This window comes from Cajanus cajan, chromosome 4 (assembly GCF_000230855.2).
Source record: "Cajanus cajan strain Asha chromosome 4, NIPB_CcT2T_4, whole genome shotgun sequence".
NCBI lineage: Eukaryota > Viridiplantae > Streptophyta > Magnoliopsida > Fabales > Fabaceae > Cajanus > Cajanus cajan.
In genome coordinates this window covers 3,427,347-3,450,371 of record NC_138520.1, presented here as the reverse complement: position 1 = coordinate 3,450,371, position 23,025 = coordinate 3,427,347, and the positions used below count along the sequence as shown (strand labels likewise).

Sequence of the window (23,025 nt, the reverse complement as noted above, 5' to 3'; positions counted from 1 at the left end):
GTTGATTTTTTTTTTCTTCTAAAAATCCTTTCATTAAGTTCATGTTCGGTTACAAACAAAGTTCCATATCATTAGATCATGAGGAAAAATAAAGGTTTATAAAGTAAACATAGTCTCCATTAATATAATGTCTTTTGAGTGATGACTAAAAGCAAAATCATGAGGGTTTAAGCCTAAAGTGGACAATATCATATCAATGTAAAAATATGTGTGTGTGTGAATCCTGAGTGTCCAATAGTGGTATCAAAGCCAATGATTGATTAGGTGACCGTCTTAGAGTCTAAAACAAGTATTTAGCAATGGGAGGTTGTGGATTCAAGTGTGAGATCCCTTGTGTTGAAAGTTTTTCTAGTAGTGTGGAGGTCAGACAACATGTCTTGTGGATGTGAGCTAATGTTGATACAAGTATCTAGAGCTGATAGGTGTGGCTAAAACTCTAAAGGCCACCATTAAATACTTGTAGATGAAAAAAAAAAGGTTTTCATTGAAGGAAGGTTAAACCATGATCCTTTGTTTGAGAGGATATTTGTTAGGTATAAACAAAATCCCTCATCATTGGATTGTGAGAAAAAACAAAGGTTTATAAAACACATATAGTTTTTCATTGGTATGAGACTTTTGAGAGATGACTAAAAACAAAAGCATAAAGATTTATGCCCAAAGTAGACAATATCATACCAATATAAAGATATATGTGTGTGAACCCCGAGTGTTCAACATTTCATTATAGTCTATATACAAAGAGAGGAAGTTTTGGTTCATTTGCCGATTTAAAATTGGTGTAAGATGATCGATGAATTGGTGTATACATTAGGATTGACTTGCTTCAAGTTAGTAAATTTTGGGTGCGTTTGATTTCTCACATTTTGCAAAATTGGACAACACAACTATTTTTGTTTAATATTTGGTTTTAAAAGTATCGTGAGACAATACAAATTAAATAAATATATACATGACAAAAGTTTTACCTTTTGCTACTAAAAAAAATATGAGGCAACTTTTTATAACCATTACAAACTATGCAAAAGACTAACTTGCCCTTCTTATCAATTGGTTATATGCCTTCCATTCTTGCTCCCACTCTCTTAATATCCATGAATATGATGATCAAATCAATTTTTAAAATATTTCTTGAGGTTATCACAAAAGTTATATATAACCTCTTCATACAAAAAAAAAAACGTTTATAATAGAGTGTTTTTGAAAAAAGATATCATAAAGATTAAAGTCTCATTGTCTAGTGTAAAAAATAATATATATAAGTTTTCTGACTAAAATAATCAATTATTTACATGAACAATCAATTATTTTCTTATTAGAAAAGTTGGAAATCAATAAAAAAAATAGTTTAATCGATTATTTTGAACAATAATCGATGATTATAGTAACTACTCATCAGGCCACTAAAAAAAAGGAAATAATTGATTATTACTTAAAATAATAATTATTTTAAGTGAAAATTTAATATCTCAATTTTTTATACCATCTCTCTTTATAAATCAATTTTAAAACTCATTTTCTTCATCAATCATCATCTAGATAGAAATCTAACGCTAAGTTATTTACCAAATATGAAGCACACAAGCAACAAAGTTTTAAATACACAAACAAGATACAACTCACACTATTTTCTTTTAAGAGGCTCAAAACACAAAATAACACTGCATGTTACACTCTTATCTTTCAAAAAACTTATTTATAATCATAAAAAACAATTAAGTTCATGTCTTTATCTTCAACTTGATCAACAATTATTTGATACTTTTAGTCAAATCATAGACTAATATAAGTAATGCTATGTTGGTCGATTTTATTAAAATTATAAAATAAAATTATGATTTCTAATTTTGTCATTTTTAATCATTACATTTTTATAAAGAATGTAAAAAAATATTATTTTATGCCAAAACTTATATATTAATACCAACAAAATAAATAAATATCAATTGGGAGTTTTACCAACAAAATGGATAAATATAAAAGAGAAAAGTGCATATTTTTACAATTTTTAATACTAAAAAAATTTAATGTTTTTAAGAATTATAAAATATTTTATAAAAATATTATTTTCTTAAATTATAGTATTTTATAATAAAGAAAGGAGGAAGTATTTTTTAAATTGGTGCGGACCGGAACATATAATAATTTGTCGAGGATAGGATTAGGGCATGAGGATGTACGTATTAATTTAATACACTGTAATAATTATCACACGAATTTGAAATAGTAGCTGGCAAATGCTCTTCTCTCTCTCCCCTGATTCAATTTTCAAACCTTTTCTTTTCTTTTCTTCTTTCTTTCTTTCTTTCTTTCTCAGTTTCTTTTTCTTCTTTTGAATTTGATTCGCCTATGTTCAATTCAATTTAGTTTCCCCCCCTTTTCTCCTCTATTTGTGTCTGCCACTGCAAATAGCAATTAGGGTTCATGCTACTTGGTTTCAGTGTTTCAAGTTAGTAAGAGGCTTTGTTGGCTCGCTAGATCCCTGATCTGAAAATGAGCGCGTCCAGGTTCATTAAGTGCGTCACCGTCGGTGACGGTGCTGTCGGAAAAACTTGCTTGTTGATTTCTTACACCAGCAACACTTTCCCCACGGTTCCCTTCTTTCTTTTCCCTTTCACATTTTTCTTTCTCAATTATTACTATTTGCACTTGAAATTAGAGATATATGCGATGGACTTGCTCTCATTCATGTATTTTGAAATGAATAAAATGTCCCTGCATCTTAATGAACCTACTGCTTCAACATTATTTGTTAGTTACAACTTGAGATATCATTTAACCTTGATGACGTTCTTTTTATAGCTTATCTATTCGTGCTTGGAAGGTCTTACAATTTTTAGAGTGCAAAGTTGTCCTTCAAAAATTGTGATTAATGGATACTGGTTGTCTTATATTGCCATGTTCTTTGACGAATTATAGCTTCACGGTTTCAAGCTTCAACGTTTATGTTTGTCTGTCGATAACAGGACTATGTGCCCACCGTTTTTGACAATTTCAGTGCTAATGTGGTGGTGGATGGAAGCACTATAAACCTGGGATTGTGGGATACTGCTGGTAACATGGAAACCAATTCAGTTCAATAGATATTGATAGCATTTTCAGTGTGATTTTGCTTATTATTGTTTGATTAACAGGTCAGGAGGATTATAATAGACTAAGACCATTGAGCTATCGAGGAGCTGATGTCTTCATACTTGCCTTTTCACTCATAAGCAAGGCGAGCTATGAAAATATCGCAAAGAAGGTTGATTTTTTTCATGTGAAGAATTCAATTGGGATAGTGATAATTTAAATCAATTTATGCACTTAGTTTGATATAACTGATAAAGTTATTGTTCTTTATGATTTCTTCTTTCAGTGGATCCCTGAACTAAGGCATTACGCCCCTGGTGTTCCAATAATTCTAGTTGGAACAAAGTTAGGTAAGGTTTTACCCCACCCTTCATTGATTGGTTTGGTATACGCTACTGATTAACCCATAGGATCATGCTAGAGCTTCCTGCTTATCTTTAGTTATTTAAAAGTCCTAAGACTTTTCTTTTCTTAGCTTCATAGCACACATGAGTTTATTACCTTATCATATCAATATACTCTAATTTGTGGCAATTTTTTTAGGACATTTTCTTCTTAATTTCTTTATTTACACACCAACCTAGACTAGAGTATGAAATGATTTTACCAATGTTGGAGTTAATGATCTTATTCTTTGGTTATTCTCGAGTGATTCAGTAGTAATAATAGTACCCTGATGTATACTACCCACAAAAGTTGGACTAAAATTTCGCTGAAAATAACATTTTCTCAATGCTTAAAACAAATTGGATTAGCATCAGTGTAGTGAATTTGTGGCAATTCTGATCTGATTTGTTCTGTGAGAAGAAAATATATGCAGGACAGAGTTCATAAAACTTGTGTCTAGGTTGTTTTTGAAGAAACATAACAAAAGTAGCAATTATTTTTCTTACTATGATATTAATTCACAGTTAAATTCCTTTATTTGGTGAATGCTTCTTATAACAGTTTCTAGCCAATTCATATCCAAAATTGAAATGATTTGACAACTGTAAATGCTTGACTGTTGTGCAGATCTTCGGGAGGATAAGCAATTTTTAATGGACCACCCTGGTGCAATGCCAATTACTACAGCACAGGTACGAAATACCATAAATTTTCTTATCCCCGCCCATTTCTTTTGATAGAGGGGGAGGTACGAGTTATTGATTCAGAATATTATTGATCTTCTCATTGTTATTTGTTTTCACTTTGGTTGAAGGGAGAAGAGTTGAGAAAGCTGATTGGTGCTCCAGCCTACATCGAGTGTAGTTCAAAAACGCAACAGGTGTACTTTCTATCTTTTGCTTGCGATTGTTCCCGTCATTTATATCACAGATTCTCATGTGATCTTGGGATGACAGAATGTGAAAGCTGTCTTTGACGCCGCCATCAAAGTGGTTCTTCAACCACCAAAGCAAAAGAAAAAGAAGAGAAAGGCACAAAAAGCTTGCTCCATATTATGATTTAGGACCAGAAATTAACAGTGGGCAGTAGTGACTATCTTACGAATCTTTATTGCTGCCTCTCCATCAATTTGTATTATTTTGTTCCTTGTTCTCCCTCTATAGTGAGCAGGAAGCGGTGTACAGTTTGAACTCGCATTGAAGTGTCTTTCCTCATTTCATACTCTGTAACTACAATTAGCTTGATTATATAACCGTCCATTTCCTTTACTTATTTATTCATTATACTTAGTGGCCTACGAGACAATGCTTAATGCGATCATATTCCTGGACTGTATTCGTGATGTCGTGTATGAAATCTATTTATGGTGTTGGCCAATTTAAGTCGCTTATTATAAGTTATTACTAACAGTGTGCTCCTATTTCTGTTGCCACATCATGTTCCATTTAGTTGTATAGATGTTACATCAGTATCAATTGTGTGCCGTGTTCTTCATTCATTCTTCGTGTTAGTAGTACACTGCACTTCATGAACCTGGAATGCATTGTAATATATGATAAACTATGATGGATCATAATTGAATTGAGCACCATAAAAATCCTTTGCTCGTTGAACTGGTAGCATCACAACAGAAAGGTCAATTATATCATTGCAGATTAAAATTATTGAGCGATAGCTGTAATGAAACGCGAAACTGCATGTGAAATTATATCTTAATAATCTCACTTTGTTTGCTAAGCATCCATCGTAATTTCTGTAAATTATTTTGTTACAAGGATAGTTTTGATGAAAAATAGGTTTTATTTTAGGAAAGGAAGTAATTATAGCTTATTCAGTGTAGCTTTTATGTATTTTACACTCAAGTTGGTGTTAGATCAGAGCACCTGCCTTGAGAGTCACTACATTTTTCTTAGCCTTTATAATTCTATTTTTCCTTTTACCACCGCACTTTTGGTCCATTTCCATTTGAGTCGCTACATTTTTCTTAGCCTTTAGAATTCTACTTTTCCTTTTGCCACCGCACTTTTGGTCCATTTCCATTTCCACTTTTCCCCCGTTGTTTGCATAAAATTTCATCCATTTTCCTACTCATTTTCATAATAGTAATTATTTTTTTTCTTCCATTCAGTTGGATACTTTTTTGTTACTCCTTTAAATCATTTATTATTCTACCCTCCCCATTCCACCTATTTCTATGACTTTTTTTTTTTTTTAACCAAGTCAAGTTGGATAGAATTATTATTAGTGTTAACATTTCTTTTTTTATTTATTATTCATTTTTTCTCATTCATTATATATTGATTAACATTAGTTGACATAAGTAATAGTTACTTATATCTTTGAATTAAAATATTTAGAGTTTGATGTTTGTGAACTTTTATATTTCGAGACAAATTTTATAATTATTGAGTTAAGAGGTTTGAAAATATCTTATAATTATTTGATCAAAAGATTTGATAACTTTTAGGTAGTATTATTAAATATAATTCATTAATAAATATTTTTAGAATATTTTTAAATCATGATATTGTCGTTTATAACTAATTAATTAATTAATTTTTTAAATTTGATGAATTAAGTATTTTTATTTATTTATTATTATTATTTTTATATATAAGAGTTCAGGTTGTAATATATAATATATGATCTCATGTATGTTATAATGAGATTATTTATTAGTCGAAAAAGAAGAAGCTAAACCCTAAACCCCAAAGTCGTTGGTAGCCAGATCAAAGAGGGTCGTTTCTCTGTTTTGGGTAGAAGATGAGAGGGGTGAACAGAGCAATGGTTCTAGGCAGAGCCTTAAGAAGCAATTTCACCGCCGCATCCGGTGCTATTGCCACCCTTCATCGAGTGCTTCCCCATGCCACACCCACACCAAATCCTTCTCTTGTTCCCACTGTCACCGCCTTTAGATATAAATACAATTCTGCTGCTGCCACTTCTCTCGCTCAAGACGCCCACACCAAACACTTAGATTTCAAACCCAAACAAGTTGTCCTCTTTCAGTACCAGGCTTGTCCATTCTGCAACAAGGTTGCAGGTGAGCTCAAATCAATTCCCCTTTTAACTTTCTCTATCTAGTCTAACATTTCTTTCATCATTCATTTTGCCAGCGTTTCTGGACTATTATGATATCCCATTCAAAGTGGTTGAGGTCAACCCCATCAACAAGAAGGAAATTAAATGGTCCGACTACAAGAAGGTGCCTATCCTCACAGTTGATGGTGAAAAAATGGTTGATTCTTCAGGTTCTTATCTCTCTTATCGATTCTTTCATTTGTGGTTTGTACTATGGACCTCTTTGGAAAAACCTATTCATAAGTACTCATAGGTAAACAATACAAAGGAAAAATGAAGTAAATTTCCCCATAAGCTAATAAATTAAAAACAAGTTTTTGGAGAAGCTAATATGAGAGAATTCTTACAATTAAGTTATTGAGAACCTTATTTGAGTTTTCCTTCATATTTTTTTTCCCTTAATTGAGGGAGGGATTTTAATGGAGGAGAAGAGAAGGGAGGGGATGGATTAGAAATTATGTTTGGTCAAGAGGAGTGGAGTTGAGGGATTTTAGTGGAGGGCAGGAGATGTTACTCTTTTCTTGTTTGGTTTACAAGGGAAGAAGGGAGATTTAAAATCTAATTTACCTTTCTGTTCTTATAATTTTAAATTCAGAAACATAAATGAGGATATCTTAGACATTACATTCAAAATGTTTTAAAACCCTTTCCCTTCCCTCCAAATCTCCCAATATTAGGGGGAGCTAACATTAGATGAGGTGGTGTTTTGCTTTCCTCCATTCTCTTTCTCTCTTAAAAATTGAACCAAACCACAAAAGTGTAAAAAAAATTTCTCCACTCCAACCAAACACTGTAAAAGTTCTAATGGAAGAAATTATCCAAACAAACCCATATATAACATTATACATCCTTAAATCTTAATCTAGATCTTAAAGCAATTGTTGTTTTAACTGAACTCACCCCTTTTCTTTTGGCAGACATAATTGATAAGTTGATTAAAAGGATAAATCCAGATTATGATCTAGATGCAGAAGAAGAGAAGAAGTGGCGAAAGTATGTTGGTTATTCTCCTTCTCTAATTATTTATGTCTTCTAGATTTTTTCTTTTTGGATTACTTGGTTGCATACCATTACCTCTCTTTGGTAACACATGGTTGTATCTCACCGCGGCCATTATTAGGAGTTTTATTTTAACCCAACTGGTGGTTGTCTTTGTTGTAATATTGGATGCAAACTGCTGCCACATATGAACATTTTGCTGTGACTTGTTATATAGGTGGGTGGATAATCATTTGGTGCATGTCTTGTCACCGAATATATATCGAAATGTTCCCGAAGCTCTTGAATCATTTGATTACATCACCACCCAAGGTAAGATTTTGACTAAACTGTCAAAAATATTATTTTATTTATAAGCAAAAATAATTGTTAATTGTTGGTGTCAGCTAACAGATGAATAATAAGCTGATTATGTGGCATCTGGTCGACCTTGTACAATTTTGTAACTCTTTGAACATTGAAGCATATTTCATTTTCTCTGAAAATATTAAGACATGTATTGACCATGTTTCATTTTATCCAAATTTCATATTGCTTGAAACCAGTGTTTTCCCCTCGGTCATTTTCTGATTATGGGAAAATTTCATTATTAGATCTGATAATTCTTATTTATTTTCAGTCACTTCATGCAAAGTTGATTATTTCAAGTGACCCTAAAATATGCACAATGGGATGTATACTAACCTCTCCCTGTTTCCCTGACGCTAAACTGACCACTTGATTCATCAAACTGTTTCACCTCTTCATATTAAGCCTTATACCATTGTACTACGGCATCTGTAATAATTATATTTCTTGAAGGCACATCAAAGGAGGGAAAGAGAGGAAGCTCTAATTCAACTGTTAAAAACTACCTTAGTATTTCATGTATGTATTTTGTAAGGCAATATTTATCAAACCAATACAAGCATTGTTGTTTTAATCATTCTTCTTCAGTTCATGGTTTCCTACTTTCCTTTTCTCTCTCTCTCTCTCCCCGTTTTAACCTTTTTCGCTTTTCATCCCGAAGTCTAGCATGTTATGGTGAGTAAACAGTTTTAGATGTTTCCCTCTACATGCAGGAAATTTCAGTTTGTCTGAAAGGTTAGTGGCAAAGTATGGTGGGGCTGCAGCTATGTATTTTGTGTCAAAGAAGTTGAAGAAGAAACACAACATCACTGATGAGCGTGCAGCTCTGTATGGAGCTGCAGATCAATGGGTTGATGCTTTGAAGGGCAGAAAATTTCTTGGTATTTTCAACTAACATGATTCACACAATGCAAAAAATGTTGTTTGTATGCTACCATGAAGAGTAGTAAGTGCTTATATTCTTTAATTTGGCAGGTGGGTTGGATCCTAATTTAGCAGATCTTTCTGTATTTGGTGTTCTAAGACCCATCCGTAATCTCAAGTCAGGTAGAGATATGGTAGAGCACACCCGGATTGGGAGATGGTTTTCTGAGATGGATCGTGCAGTAGGAGAGTCTTCCAGGGTGAGTGAGCATAGCTAGAATAATTATAATGACTAGTGAGTTTCAATCTATGAATTGATTAGGCAAATGCTATGTCGGGAAATGAAGTGAGTTTTATTCTAATAAGTTTGCTGAGTCTAAGTAAACGATAGATGCTTTGCACTTGTATTTTTCTTGTGGCTATAGTGATGATTTATGATCACATACTGTTCTGGTAAATCTGGGTATATATTCAATAAAACATTTCTCTCACTCTGGGACATGCACTATGATTCCTCTTTTGCTTTAACTTGTTGGATTGCAATTATTGGACTGCACAAATTTACATTTTATGTTCTATATAGCTTAGGGATTAAGGGTCGTGCAGATTCAGATATGTAATCACGTGTAACAATTCACAATTTCACACCCGAGTTTTCTTTGGGAGAGAGAGAAGAAACACACATACGCGTACATAAGGATGCCTTAACTATCACATATCATCATATATGTAACATTCGAACAATATAGGATACAACTATCCTTTGGAATTATAATTTGTCTTGTAGTTGTATCTATATGGCTTAGAAACATTATTTCATTAGGAACTAGTTTATGATCCCGTGTTTCTCATGGGTAATTTTGAGTTTTTCAATTTTGTATTTATGGTATACCAATACCAAAATAAAAGGGAATATCACAACACAAAAAAAAAAATTGTTAAAAATAATTTTTTTTATCACAAATTCACAATAATTATTTATGATAAATTTAAAATATAACTTATATATTCAAGACTATTTTATTTATTACAAATTTTAATTATAACACCAATATATAATAAATATTTATTTATTATAAATTTAGTCATATAAAATAAATAATTATCTTATTGTTATAGATTATAGATGTCATAATAAATGACTATGTTGCGTGAAAATTTATTAGGAGTTTTTCTTTGACAACAACATTTTCAAACACTTTTTTTAAATGAGAAGGGTTATAGAAATTTTTTTAACTGCTTATATATAATCAATTTGTATTTATTATATTTATTTATAAATTATTTTTTAAGAATAAATTACTTATTATGAAAAATAATTTTGTCATAATATAAATTATTTATTATAAATATAATATAATATAATTTGATATATAATTTATACTTATATTTAATTTTTTTTTGTTTTTTTCGTATATATATATATTTAATTATTTTACCCTTGTAAGTTATATCTATCTCTAATCCATTCCAAACTTTCTCCTCCGATTGTTATTATTTATATCTTTTTAATTATTTTTTAAAATATAAAGGTACAAATTACTTCTTTTACAGTTGTGTTTTATCATAAAAAAATTATTTAAATTATGATACAAAATTATTTTAACTATTGATAATGTTTTCTTAAAAAATAGAGATAAATATAAAAATAATATATTTAAAGATAAGAGGTTATAAAATATTAAAGTATATATTGGTGTAAAAAAATATTATAATATATGAAAAAATGATAAAGAAGGATAACATTTAAAATTTAAAGATAATATAAAATATAAAAGTATAAGAGGTTATTAAATATTAGATATAAAAATGAAAGATATTCTTATTTACAATGTTGAACTAAATATAAAAATCTTGAGACATCAAAATTTAATTTAATTTTAAATATCTAATCATGTGTAAAGATAAAAAAGATAAAAATGTTGACAAAATATTAAATAGTATTCCATGTATTCTTTATTATAAAATAATTTGAATTTATGTATATTAAAAAAAATAATTATTAATATTAAATTTTATTAATTTTATAACATTCTTTCTAAATTTGTCAAAATGTAACGCAATTAAAACTTCATATATTCCCTTAAAAAAACTTCATATATTAACGATAACTTTTTTATATTTAAAAATATTTATTTTTTTACTTATAATAATAGAAGGAGGGCAGAGTAATACTTCCATTTCTCTATAATAATTATTTTACATAAATTAAGAAATCTAATAAATATTAATATTTTTGATAGAATGGTTTTAAGATGTTTCTTATGATACTTTACTTCATAATAAATGCGCAGTAGTTTTTATATATAAATTAATTAAAAATTAAGTGATAAGTAAATTTATAATTATTAACATGTTAAAATTGAAAAATAACATGTAAATAATTTTTTTAATTAAAAAAAGTGATTAAAAAAGACGGAGTGATTTGAGAAAGAATCTAAAGTAAGCGTGGAAGCGCGTGGGGCCCAATATAAAAAAAACATGTTCTGTTAGCAATTAGGAATTAGCATTGCTTCTTCATCATAATTACCGCATTCCTCCCCTTTCTAGAATAAACAATTCACCTGCAGTTGCAGACACGGAGGCAATAATATTCTTCCTCTTTCCCAAACCATTCATCACTCTCTTCCCCAAACCCTAATCCTAATCGACCATGCAGCAAGGAGACTACACCCCCACTCCCTATTACCAATTCCCACACCTCCAAAACCCTAACCCTTCTCCTTCCCCCTCCGATCCACTCCCCAATAACCCCTACGCCTCCGCACCTCCCTTCACCCCCAATTACGCTCCTTCCGATTACAACCCTTACCCTCAAAACCCCGATCCTATTCCACCCACTGCTCCCTCTGCCTCCAACCCTAATTTCCCCCCTTATTTCGAATCAAACCCTTCTTACCAACAACAGCCCTATTTCCCACCCTATGATCAGCATCAAACCGCTCCCAATTACGCCCCTCCCAACACCTCTTTATACAATTCCGCTCCCTACTCCCTCACCGCACCTTCCTCCGTTCCTCCAATTCCCACCTACGACCCTCCGCCCAGGCCCCAGCACGCCGCCGGCTACTTCGACGACAGGTACGGAGGCGGCACCTTTAATCGGACCCACTCCGATTTGGGATCCGATTATTACGGCAAGAGCGGTGGCGACGAGGGCTACGGAGACGGCGTCTATGCTTACGAAGGGGGCAAAGTCGAACCCTATGGGGCGCGCGGCACCGCGCCCAAATCCTCCACTTGGGCGGCGTTTGATGATTATGGGAGGTCCATTAGTTTTCCATCGCAGAAGGAATCTTCCGCTGGGGGTAAGATTGTGAAAGCGGTGCCCAAGGTTGATGCCCAGGAAGACGTGAAAGGTGGCGTGCAAAAGTTTCGTGTCAAGCTGTTGGCAGAAAGTGGGGGTCAGAGCACTATGGATGTTCTCTGTCAGGTATGAAGAGGATTGCAGCTATAGCTATTTGTTTTGGTTGTGTGTTTATTCTGCTGGTTTAGGTTTCATTGGCATTTGTTTATTTGGTCGGATTTTAATGGTTTAGTGATTGAATTGTTTCGTTTGCTATGTTATTGTAACAGATATAGGGTCTGTTTGAGTAAACTTCTACAATAGCATTTCTAGGAGAGGAAAATAGGAAAGAAAAATGAAATAAACTTCTCATAAGCTGAAATTATCTTATGCATAAGCTAATTTGTAAAAGTTCTCTTATTTTAGCTTCTCCAAAATCTTATTTTTAACCCTACAAATTTTGAATTGGCATATTTGCACGAATTTTAGGTTAAAAGATAGATTCAGTGTTTTGAAAGTTAGCTTCAGTTAAAATGCAATCTTTAGTTAAGAGTATTCAAAGTATCTATATAGTAACAATTATCATGGCTGATTATTGTGTCTGAAATGGCTCGGTGGATCCCTGGCTGTGAGCATATTGGATAACAATTGGATGGTTGAGAGGGGGAGGGGTGCTTCTTTAGTACAAGTAGGTTAATGAGGATATGGTTTGAGACTTTGACCTAAAGCAGTAGTAATTTTAGTCCAGATGGGTTTGCTGATATATACTAAGCCTCACGATTTTCTCTCCTTCTCTTTCAAATAATATGATACTCTCTCTCTGTCTCTCTTTATATATATATATATAGAGAGAGAGAGATTCTTCTTCTGTGTTCTTTCTTTGTAAGACGTATCCATATTAGTGTAAGCAGACAAATCTTTGTCATGCCTATGTTCATATATCGCTCTTTACTCTACTGTTACTGGAAATTTTATTAGACTTGGGGCTTACGTGGAAAATTCTAAAAAATGTTCAGCACGTTATCTTTTTGATGTTGATCTGAACTCTGTTAACATTTGTTTGGTCAGATTGGTTTGGATGGAATTCGAATGCTAGATCCAAATACCAGCCGGACTTTGAGAATATATCCTCTTGAGAACATAACAAGATGTGATGTGAGCTTCTTGATTTCCTTCATATAACTTAATTACGACTTTAAAATTATTTTTCCTACGCAATCTCAATGTATGATTTTGCTAATTGAATCATCAATCATGCAGAGATTCGATTCATCAACCTTTGCATTTTGGTCAAAGAGCCCCGTGGACATTGAGCCAAGGCGAATCAGATTGCAATCTAATAGTTACACTACTAATACACTTTTGGATACGGTGACTGCTGCAACCATACAGGTATTCATAGGTTTCAATTTTCTTTTATAACAATTGTTCATTTTTTTTTCTTTTAATGATCAATTAGGTTAGAATCGTTTGGTGATGTTTGTATCTTTACAAATTGCGGGAAGACACTGGCACTTTTTTCTTTCTTATAAGGTTACTTGCGGACAGGATTTAGTTTAAAGTTGCTTGGCTATTTTGAGTTACTATGTGATAGATAACAAGACCAGTGGTCCAGAAGTAGAGGAAAATAGAAAACAAGCTGAATTATATATGCTCTACTGTACTCATGTCAGAAAAAAAAAAAAAGTAAAAGTTGGGCTAATATGTGAAAGAACCTTATTAGAATCAGATGAACAGTTGTTGCGGCTGAAATAAAGTCCACTCAAGGGTCCCACTTTTGGAAGCATGATGACTGAGACAATCCCCATCACTGCAGCTTCAAAATAGCCCCAAGCCATCCTGGTCCAGACACAAACAACTGGGTGCCTCCATTCTCTTCTAAAGCTTTGTTTTATGTTGTATTTTTATCCCTGAGAGCATGACTGCGTCTGCAAGTTTACTGGGAGTCTGGTCTGTTTGGTCTATTTTTGACCCACATAATGCCTTACCTTGCAAAATCCTTTCCTTCCATGGCCATTAAAACCAGTTTTATTTTCTGACCCTCTGGTCTTGGAACTTCTCTGATTCTTCTTCTGTTGCTGTTTTTTTGATTTTTTTTCTCGGTAGATCCACCAATTTGGGCCCTTCTCTGCCACTATGATCTTTTCTTGGCTCTTGATCCCTAGAACTTCATCTTTACTTCTGTTTTCTTCATCCAGCATGAAATATTCCTTACATCTGGCTCTCTGTTGCCAATACCCATTCCCAAGAAATGTTGGAAATGCAATATTGGTGGGTTTTGCTATCCTCCTTTTGACTGAAAGAGCCTCTTCTCCTTCCCTCAGCCCCCTTGATCGTGTTACAGGTTCAGGATCACCTGCAATTCAGCTAGCAAGCATTTCTTCATTATCTCTTTCAAAGATTCTTTCGCCGCCCCTACACTTCAAGTTGCACCTTGTTAAGGTGCCAAACCCAATCATGCTGGTACTGAATCCCTTCAATTTTGGCTTCAAGCTCTTGGTTGGATACCATGATGAACCCTCCGTGAGTTCTCACTAAGAAAGCTTCAAGAATCCATTTTGAATGAACCCACAGCTCATTGGATCAACTGCTCTGATACCAGTTAACCAACTGGTGTCATAATTATGAGAAGTTACTGGTTTGTATTGAACGAAATTACAGGAGAAGCCCCCAGTCAGCACTACACTGCTCTAGATATTTCAGGAGGTCTGAATTCACTCTTTACACTGCTTTAGAGGCATCAACTGGTCATTGTATTTCTTTAAATAATTAACCCGACTAACTATTAGGTATCTATCAGTGCTGCTCAACTCCCATGCTATCCTTGGGTTCAAATCTTGTTTCCGTTGAACCTCTTCAGAAAATATACTTTAGAATTTTGGTGTGGGGTCTATCACAATGAAAAGGGTACATTCAAGGGCATCTTTTTTTGCCTTTAGTGTGTATAGTATTTTCTGAAGACTTAATAATAGACCATAAAATCATACATGAAATTTCAAGATTAAATGAAAAACACACGGCTTTTTTAAGTGGTTATGTTACCACGAACAATTATTTTTGACAATTCACGAATGGTTGTATGGGCTGATTTATACTTTTCTTTCCTCTGTAATTGACCTCATGACAATGATAGAACACCTATTGATAAATTAATAAAATACAGTACTGGACATAGAAATCATACACAAGATAAGTTATTTTATGCCACATATACACACAATAATAACTGCTTTCAGTCCACTGATGGATGCTTCCTAACCCACTTAGATCTCGGTTACCATACGAAATTCAATCAATTTGTGGCTACAGTGCCATGTTCAGCCTCCCAGGGATTGACATCCAATTAATTGTTGTTGCTGATAAATGGACTTTAAGCATGTATTCATGATTTTGGCTGTTGGCTCTGGAAAACAAAAATTTATAACTTAAGTTAACATCATGAAGTTATTGTTGTATTAATCCTGGCAACTAGAAGCTGAATACAAATCACTGCCTAAAATATGAAATGATCAAATATAATGTTCAATTACTCTAGCATAGTAGTTAATGTGCAGTAGTGGTGCTATTGCGCTGTTGTGGCCCCTTGCCGCTCTTCCAACCTCTGTTGTGTCGCACCTGGCCATTACAGCTGGAGCAGTGCTTTTTGCAGCCAATCCTATCTGGTATTGGGTGCTATGCAGGGGATATGTCGAAGTTCAATTTTGCCTCTGAAACCAGTGTTGTTTCATTTATTTTTTGGGGGCAAACTTGTAGAGTTGCCAACCACAATAATCTGAACTCTCTTGTTTGTTTCTCACCTCTTGTTACTTTGTCCTAGCCTCTGATCCTCTATTCTATGAACAAACCTACTTGCTCTCTAGCCATGCACCCCTCACAACATTTTTCCAACCAACCCACACACTGTAAATCTGGCATATTATTTTGCTGTCTTTGTTCACATCTCTGCTCACCTGCCAACACACCCTGCAAATTAAATAATTTACACACATGAATCATCTTGTTATTAATTTCTTTATTTGGCTTAAAATTATGACTTTTAATTATTATAAATATGCCTTTAATAGTGTTTTTTTTATAGGATTTATGTATGTAATATAAATTATTTAATTTTCATCTAAAACTTTCATAATATTGGGTCGTCCCACTATCTGCTATCATGCTATAGCACAGTTTTGGGGTTGCTTGCTCCCTGCCACTATCTGGGATTTTGATAACTATGGTTCATATTCCTTAAAAGCTGTCATATAGTTTCTATCACGGCTTTTGCAATGATATAAAAGCTTTTCTATCAACATCATATCTGGTCACTTAATCTATTTCAAATTCTACATAAAGGTTTTCTAGTTAAATAGCTTGTTGTCCTTCTTTTTCTTGGGGTCTTTGTCTACTTATGAACAACTATGTTGCTTTAGATATTGATAATTGTTTCTTACGTGTCTTAAACTCTTAATTACTCATTTTTTTAAATTTTTTTTAATGCAGTTCAAGGAAATGGGTGGAAGCAAGAGGCCTGTTGAATCAGTGAAAATAAATGAACAGCTTGCAGAAAGAAAGAAAGGTTTTGGTGATTGGATGAATCTGATTAAACCTGCCAATGAAGAGAAGGATCATTGGGTAAACATTAGATGCAATCTTCATTGTTTCTATCCTCGTATCCCTACTTGTTTAAAAAAAAAGAGTCTAAGGTTTTAGAAGAGATGTTTTCCTTCAATAATTTCTCATTTTTCCCTAGGATGCTGATAGATGATTGTAATTGTTGGAACATATATTGTGGCTCCAGTTAATGTTTTTTGTCGACTTAATTTTCAAATGTTAGTGTGTTTTGTACTCCTTTCAACTATTGGGATATTTCTGAATGTGACGATTTTTAATGAAAAAAATAAATTGACCAAACCATATTTACCTGCTTCAGTTGAACTATGATGTGTGATAATTTTCTATTACAAAAGTGGAGTTCTTACCTGGTTCCTTTTTTTTTTTTGTATAGGTACCAGATGAAGCTGTCTCAAAATGTACAGCATGTGGCACTGATTTTAGCGCTTTTGTTCGCAAGGTTGATATCCTTGTATCATTTATCAATCAATGTTATCTGTTTTGTATGCTCTGTTGCTAATGTCATGATCCTCTGTGCTTGTAACAGCACCACTGTAGGAACTGTGGTGATATTTTCTGTGACAAATGTACACACGGTAGAATTGCTCTAACTGCTGATGAGAATGCTCAGCCTGTACGTGTGTGTGACCGTTGCATGGTATGTGTAATATTTGTTGGCTTTCACTCAATCACATTGGAGTCGATGAAAATAGGGATATTATTTTGGATTATGTTGTTGCTTTTGAAGCGATATTGTTAAGTCTTATAGTTTCATTGCTGTTTAGGCGGAAGTGACGCAGCGTCTGACTAGTGCTAAAGAGTCATCAAGTAAACCTGCATTGCAGAGTCATGAGGATCTTGCCAAGAAACTTCAGGTGAATGATTTGGTCCTTATATCATTTGTTGGTGCTGCTTTATTGCCCATGGAAGGCTATAGTTTCTTTAGTTGTTTGTGTATCTTACTTTGTGATTGTCCTGGCAGGAGGAGCTGGAGAGAAATCGAAGGACATCAGGTAATGTAATCTGTTTTAATTTTTGGGACTTTGAATCAGTGAATTGTAAAATTACAGTACATGTTTTGATTCATAACTTCCCAAAGGAGTCAGGTTTCAAGCAATCTGTTGAAAATTTAGTTGAAATGGCCAGGATTTTTTATTGTTGAATATTTGGAAATTTATCTCTGCAGCTCAGTTAAGTGGTCTTTTTGTAGGTTCCAAGTCTGATGGATCTGCAAAACGAATGAAGGAAGTTGCATGTCCTATTTGCACTGTCCATCTACAGGTTTGAATCTATTATTGTTATTTCCCCCCTTTTTGTCCTACACATACATCATCTTCATTTGGCGCTTCGTTTTGGGTTTATTGCAGGTTCAGGTGCCTAGCTCTGGTTCAGAGACCATTGAGTGTGGAGTTTGCCAGAACCCATTTCTTGTGAGTGCTCATTGAGTTCAGATAACAATAATACGGATGAAGGTGTCTGTCTATATGTTTCACAAGTTTAAATTTCAATTGTTTTACTGATCTGTCTCTTGCACATTAATAATTAATGAGTGTGATTGCCTTTCTTTTTTTTATCTCTGGGCTTGTTTCATGACATTTTTATCCGCATCCTTTTATTTTTATTCTTTTTGTGCTTTGAGCTTGGTGGAATGATGTGCTTTGTTAGTTGTTTATTCTCTTGGAACGGTACAATCTTAAATCTTGCCCGCTTGTATAAAGTAGACACGGAACATATATGTATACATGTATAGCTATGTTGAATTCATTCTGGTTTTTAAAGACTAATCGATGGTTCATCCGCTCTGAGCATAGCATCAGTAATGTTGGATAATTTTTTTTAAGAGGGTAAGATTATCTTTAATTACTCTTTATTTTCTGATTTTTTTTTTAATTTCTAGTCAATGTCACATAAAATTAAATTAACAAGGAATTTAAAATTTGAATTAATTTTACATATATGTAAATGACCAATGAATACTCTTGAATATTTTTAATTTATAACAATATATAAATGCCATAGGCTATTTTGGTGTACACAAATTTCAGACTATTTTATTCTTATTACTATCAAACTAATCATATTTAATTTCTAATTTTTTCTTGCCTTTCACTAATCTCTAATTAATCATCCTTTTTTTCTTCTTCTCAATTTTAAATAATACACGTAGTGTCTTTCTCACACTAATTATAGAAAATGTTAAATGATTGTTATATTTTGATGTACTAAAATGAATAAAAAAAATTGATTTTATTATAAATTATGATTATGATAAAAACGATTATTTGTATTGATTAAAGAAATGTTTCAGTTTTCCCTGTAAATATAAGGAGACAGTATTTTTTAGGCGGAAAACACAAGCATCTATGAAACTTGAGAAGATCTTTTGGTTTGCTCTCTCTGGGTGGGATGAAATATTTTTATTAACTGATCCCTTATTTTTCTTTGTCAAGTTTTATTTCAATAATTTTGGTAACATCATTCGGAAAATTAAATTTCAAAAATTAAATTCGGGAACTGTTAAGAAATGAACTATAAGAATGTTTTTTTTTTGGGTCTGTTTTTCCCCCTAAACTTGTTTTTTTACATTCCAACAAATTGAGTTTTTAGAACATAGCTTCAATGTATTTGATTCTCATATTTCTTGACTGTCACGATGTCTCCACGTTATTAGGACCACTACGGAAAAGACATTTCATGTTTTACACTCTATTAAAATTAGAAAATAATTATTTTTATGAGTAATCATTATAATTTTTAAAATAAAACAATAGAAAAGAATGAAAAGTTGCTTGTAAGAAAATGTAATTTTAAGTTGCAGAAAAAAATAAGAAAGAAAATAATTCATGTAAAACTAAAAAGCAAAAATATTGATTATAAGAGGTATTCCCTTTATGTAATATATATGGATTAGGATCAAAACAATTGACAAGATTTGAACAGAATCAATAAAATTTGGTATAAAAAAATCGTTAACGCAAACTAAATTAAAAAATAGTTTTTAATTTAGTTTATTAAAATTTTAATTGAATAAATACTTATATTTGATATTTACATATATATTACAGACTTACAGTCGTTTTATGTTAATTTAAATTTTATAATTTAATTTTTTTATGACTATTATTTTATCATTTAATACATTAAATAATGCAAAAACTCATAATTATGAGTTTATTAGTGATCCACCGACGGAAGTGACACAACGTAATATGCACATTGTATTAATTAAAAATTACAGTTTATTTGATTTTTAAGATAATTATTATAAAAATTAACAAATTTATTATTTACATTATAAATTGTGATAGGATGATAGTTCAAAACTATTTTAAATCATTAGTGTATCATCATTAAATTATATATATATTTTTTTCTGTTTCTTCTTATTTATCAAATTTTTAGTAAAATTTTATTTTTATTTATTTATCATATTTAAATTTCAAAATAGTATTAATTATTATATTATCAATTATACCCTTATATATCATCAACAAACTTTTAATTAATTTACACATGACATTTGATGAGCATTTATTATAAAGTAAAAATGAAAGAAAGTCTAATAAAAACATTAAGATCATTCTATAAAAAATAGAAAAATTTATTATATTTTTTTAATTTATATAAAACAACTATTATAAAAGTACAGATGCAATAATTATTATCGGTTATTCAGAAATCAATCTTTATTAAGTTAATAAAATTTAATTTTATATTGATCATATAAGTTTTTTTAGAATAATGTTACATATATAACAAAAATCATATAATATCACTATTGTGTTTATCTTTTTCTATCATTTTATTTATTATGGAGAAAGATAATATTAATAATTAAGAGATAAACACAAAAGTTTTAATATTATACAAATTATTGTATAACTTTTATTGTGTGTACTATTACTCAATTTTTTAAACATTAAAAACATTGATATAAAATGAACCTAATAGTTGGTTGACTTGCTAAAACTTTGGAATTTGAATGTTGTAGTGTTTTAATGATGTGGCCTCACTGAAATTAAATTGATTGGCCACTCCAGTAAGTAATTTTGTAATTATTTGATCTGAATTCTTACACTCAAATGATATGATATGATGGGTACCTACTTCACTCTGAAGCTCTCTGTACTTTATTTTACATTTTTTAACACAAGAATTGTCAACCAATACGCACGTGCTTTGTTCCCTTCGCTGGCATTTGGCATTTCGTAACCTCAAAGAAACTTTATGACAATAATGAAATGCATCTATCACAGACAGTTGCGCAGACCAAGACATTAATATTTCTTCAATTAGTAGGTCTCGCCCAAGACATTAATGTCCTAACCAACATCTTATGCCACTCATCAATCAATTCAAATAACATATATTCAGATCATAAAATTATGCATTTGGGATATTATGCCAGAGATGAGTTTAAATCATTTTATTTTTAGACTATAATTTTAATTAATTGTATTATTAAATTATATAATATTACATTTATGATTATGTATACATTAAATTTTATATGATTTAAATTTTTGTATATGTTATTTAATTATATATATACACTATATTATATGATAAAATAAAATAAAATAATGCCATAAATTATAAAAATTTTCAAATTATATAAAATTTTATACATTTAATTGAATTAGTAAAAATTTCAATACAACATTTGGATAAGATTGTATTTTACAAAATATTATTCAATAATAGTGTCAACGAATCTTGTTAAAGGAGTGTATGACTACTATAGATAGCACATTTTTTTTTAAATATTTAATGTAGCTACATTTATCTGTAATTTGAATTTAAGATTATTAGTTAAACTAAGAGTATATATATATATATATATATATATATATATATATATATATATATATATATATATAAAATAATAATAATAATAATTCATGTTTTACATCAAATTTCAATAATTCAACCATGAGTTAAAAGTTATTAATACAAGATCAAGTTAACAATTTTTTTTAAAAAATTTGAAAATTATATGATAATTTTTATATGTATTTAAATCAACGTATAAAATATTTTTAAAAATAAAATATCATATAATTTAATTTTTTTAAAAATTATAGACTATGTAAAATTTGATATACATGATCTTGAATATGATATTATTTAATTCAATGGTTAGATCGGTTATATTTATATTATATAAAATGTTATTAAAGATATAAGATTTAGTATAATGTTATATTTTTGTAATGAAAGAAGGAGAAAAGGATGAGAGAAACTTGGGGATTAGAGGGTAAGTTTATTGTTCATAGTTGTTTGATATAGATAAATAAAATAAAAGTGTGTAGATTGTTTTGGTGGATCTCGACTGAAAAATCACACCCTCAAAATTGATGAGATCTATGCAGAAGTAAAAATGAATATATTTTTTTACCCATTTTACCCTCAATAAAAAAACTTGTTACCAAGATACTAAAGTATAATCGGTTATGTTTTAAGTATAATCGATTATATATGTTGTTGTTTGTACATGTTCCATTACAATCGATTATATGATTTTTTCATTGCTTCTCCCTAAAGAAATATCAATTATATAATTGATTATATGTGAAATATAATTGATTACATAACCTTTAAATCAATATAAAAATTAATGAAATTAATAATAATATGAGATGCATAGATGTAATTGTAAAAAAAAATATAATTTAAACTTTTCTTTTATTTGCAAAATATATTATTTTTTAATTTAACTTCTTTTCATTTTTTTTTACCAAACAACTTTTATTTTTATTCTATTAATTTTTTTTCTTCTTTTATTTATTTATTTTTTTTCTTTTTTTCTTATGTACTAAACACATCATAAATATTTAGATTTATACATAGTATCAACGGAATTAGTTCACACACGTTGTACATTTACAATGGATGCATGTATTTCTTTTTCCATCGGTGTCCGAATTAGATGTATATATATTCACGAAAGTTAATTTTGACATGATTTAAATGTTGAACTGCTGATTCGAATTATATTTTGTGTTATTTTACAATATATATTATAAAATATTCCTTTATATATTAGTTTATATGCTTAATTTTATTATTTCATTATATTATGAATATTGATATATTATCTCAACAAAATATAATGATCTAGTCTTATTTCATACATTATTTGGTCTTAATTAATTTCATCAGAATTAAATTTAAATAAATAAATAGTTTACCAAAATTTTGAGTTGATCAGTAGAAATAAAAATAAACATATTTAACTTATTCCACAAATACCCTTAATTTAATTCAAACAAAAATCCCTAGCTAGAGTGATAACAATAATGTAAGTGTTCCAGATGTACTTGAAGCTCAATTTGTACACTAAAATACCTGCATTCAAAGTGTATACCATTATAGATTGAGAAATTTTTTTTTTT

General features: G+C 30.9%; 3 protein-coding genes across 3 annotated transcripts; all 3 read left to right on the top strand.

Moving 5' to 3' along the window:
• Positions 1–2,183: 2,183 nt before the first annotated feature.
• On the top strand, positions 2,184–4,727 carry LOC109815665 (rac-like GTP-binding protein RAC1). The gene is made up of 7 exons (XM_020380445.3): positions 2,184–2,592; positions 2,967–3,054; positions 3,135–3,244; positions 3,359–3,422; positions 4,087–4,151; positions 4,274–4,339; positions 4,416–4,727. Exons 1-7 carry the CDS (start codon positions 2,494–2,496, stop codon positions 4,515–4,517), a joined length of 594 nt encoding a protein of 197 aa, XP_020236034.1. The 5' UTR covers positions 2,184–2,493; the 3' UTR covers positions 4,518–4,727.
• Positions 4,728–6,139: 1,412 nt separating this feature from the next.
• Positions 6,140–9,242, top strand: LOC109815676 (uncharacterized). Its single transcript, XM_020380460.3, has 6 exons — positions 6,140–6,502; positions 6,576–6,710; positions 7,458–7,533; positions 7,757–7,851; positions 8,601–8,768; positions 8,863–9,242. Exons 1-6 carry the CDS (start codon positions 6,223–6,225, stop codon positions 9,027–9,029), a joined length of 921 nt encoding a protein of 306 aa, XP_020236049.1. The 5' UTR covers positions 6,140–6,222; the 3' UTR covers positions 9,030–9,242.
• A 2,026-nt stretch (positions 9,243–11,268) lies between these two features.
• LOC109815681 (RING/FYVE/PHD zinc finger superfamily protein) lies at positions 11,269–18,203 on the top strand. Its single transcript, XM_020380464.3, has 10 exons — positions 11,269–12,184; positions 13,106–13,192; positions 13,298–13,429; positions 16,520–16,651; positions 17,025–17,090; positions 17,178–17,288; positions 17,416–17,505; positions 17,613–17,643; positions 17,841–17,911; positions 17,998–18,203. Exons 1-10 carry the CDS (start codon positions 11,405–11,407, stop codon positions 18,073–18,075), a joined length of 1,578 nt encoding a protein of 525 aa, XP_020236053.2. The 5' UTR covers positions 11,269–11,404; the 3' UTR covers positions 18,076–18,203.
• The last annotated feature ends 4,822 nt before the right edge of the window (positions 18,204–23,025 follow it).

Bases quoted from the DNA above. Each gene is read 5' to 3' on its own strand.
- LOC109815665 (XM_020380445.3), top strand. From the start codon at position 2,494: ATGAGCGCGTCCAGGTTCATTAAGTGCGTCACCGTCGGTGACGGTGCT. The intron at 3,245-3,358 runs GTTGATTTTTTT...TTCTTCTTTCAG, and splicing joins ATGAAAATATCGCAAAGAAG to TGGATCCCTGAACTAAGGCA. The intron at 4,340-4,415 runs GTGTACTTTCTA...TTGGGATGACAG, and splicing joins GTAGTTCAAAAACGCAACAG to AATGTGAAAGCTGTCTTTGA.
- LOC109815676 (XM_020380460.3), top strand. From the start codon at position 6,223: ATGAGAGGGGTGAACAGAGCAATGGTTCTAGGCAGAGCCTTAAGAAGC. The intron at 7,852-8,600 runs GTAAGATTTTGA...CTCTACATGCAG, and splicing joins TGATTACATCACCACCCAAG to GAAATTTCAGTTTGTCTGAA. The intron at 8,769-8,862 runs GTATTTTCAACT...TTAATTTGGCAG, and splicing joins GAAGGGCAGAAAATTTCTTG to GTGGGTTGGATCCTAATTTA.
- LOC109815681 (XM_020380464.3), top strand. From the start codon at position 11,405: ATGCAGCAAGGAGACTACACCCCCACTCCCTATTACCAATTCCCACAC. The intron at 13,193-13,297 runs GTGAGCTTCTTG...TCAATCATGCAG, and splicing joins AGAACATAACAAGATGTGAT to AGATTCGATTCATCAACCTT. The intron at 17,644-17,840 runs GTAATGTAATCT...GTCTTTTTGTAG, and splicing joins GAGAAATCGAAGGACATCAG to GTTCCAAGTCTGATGGATCT.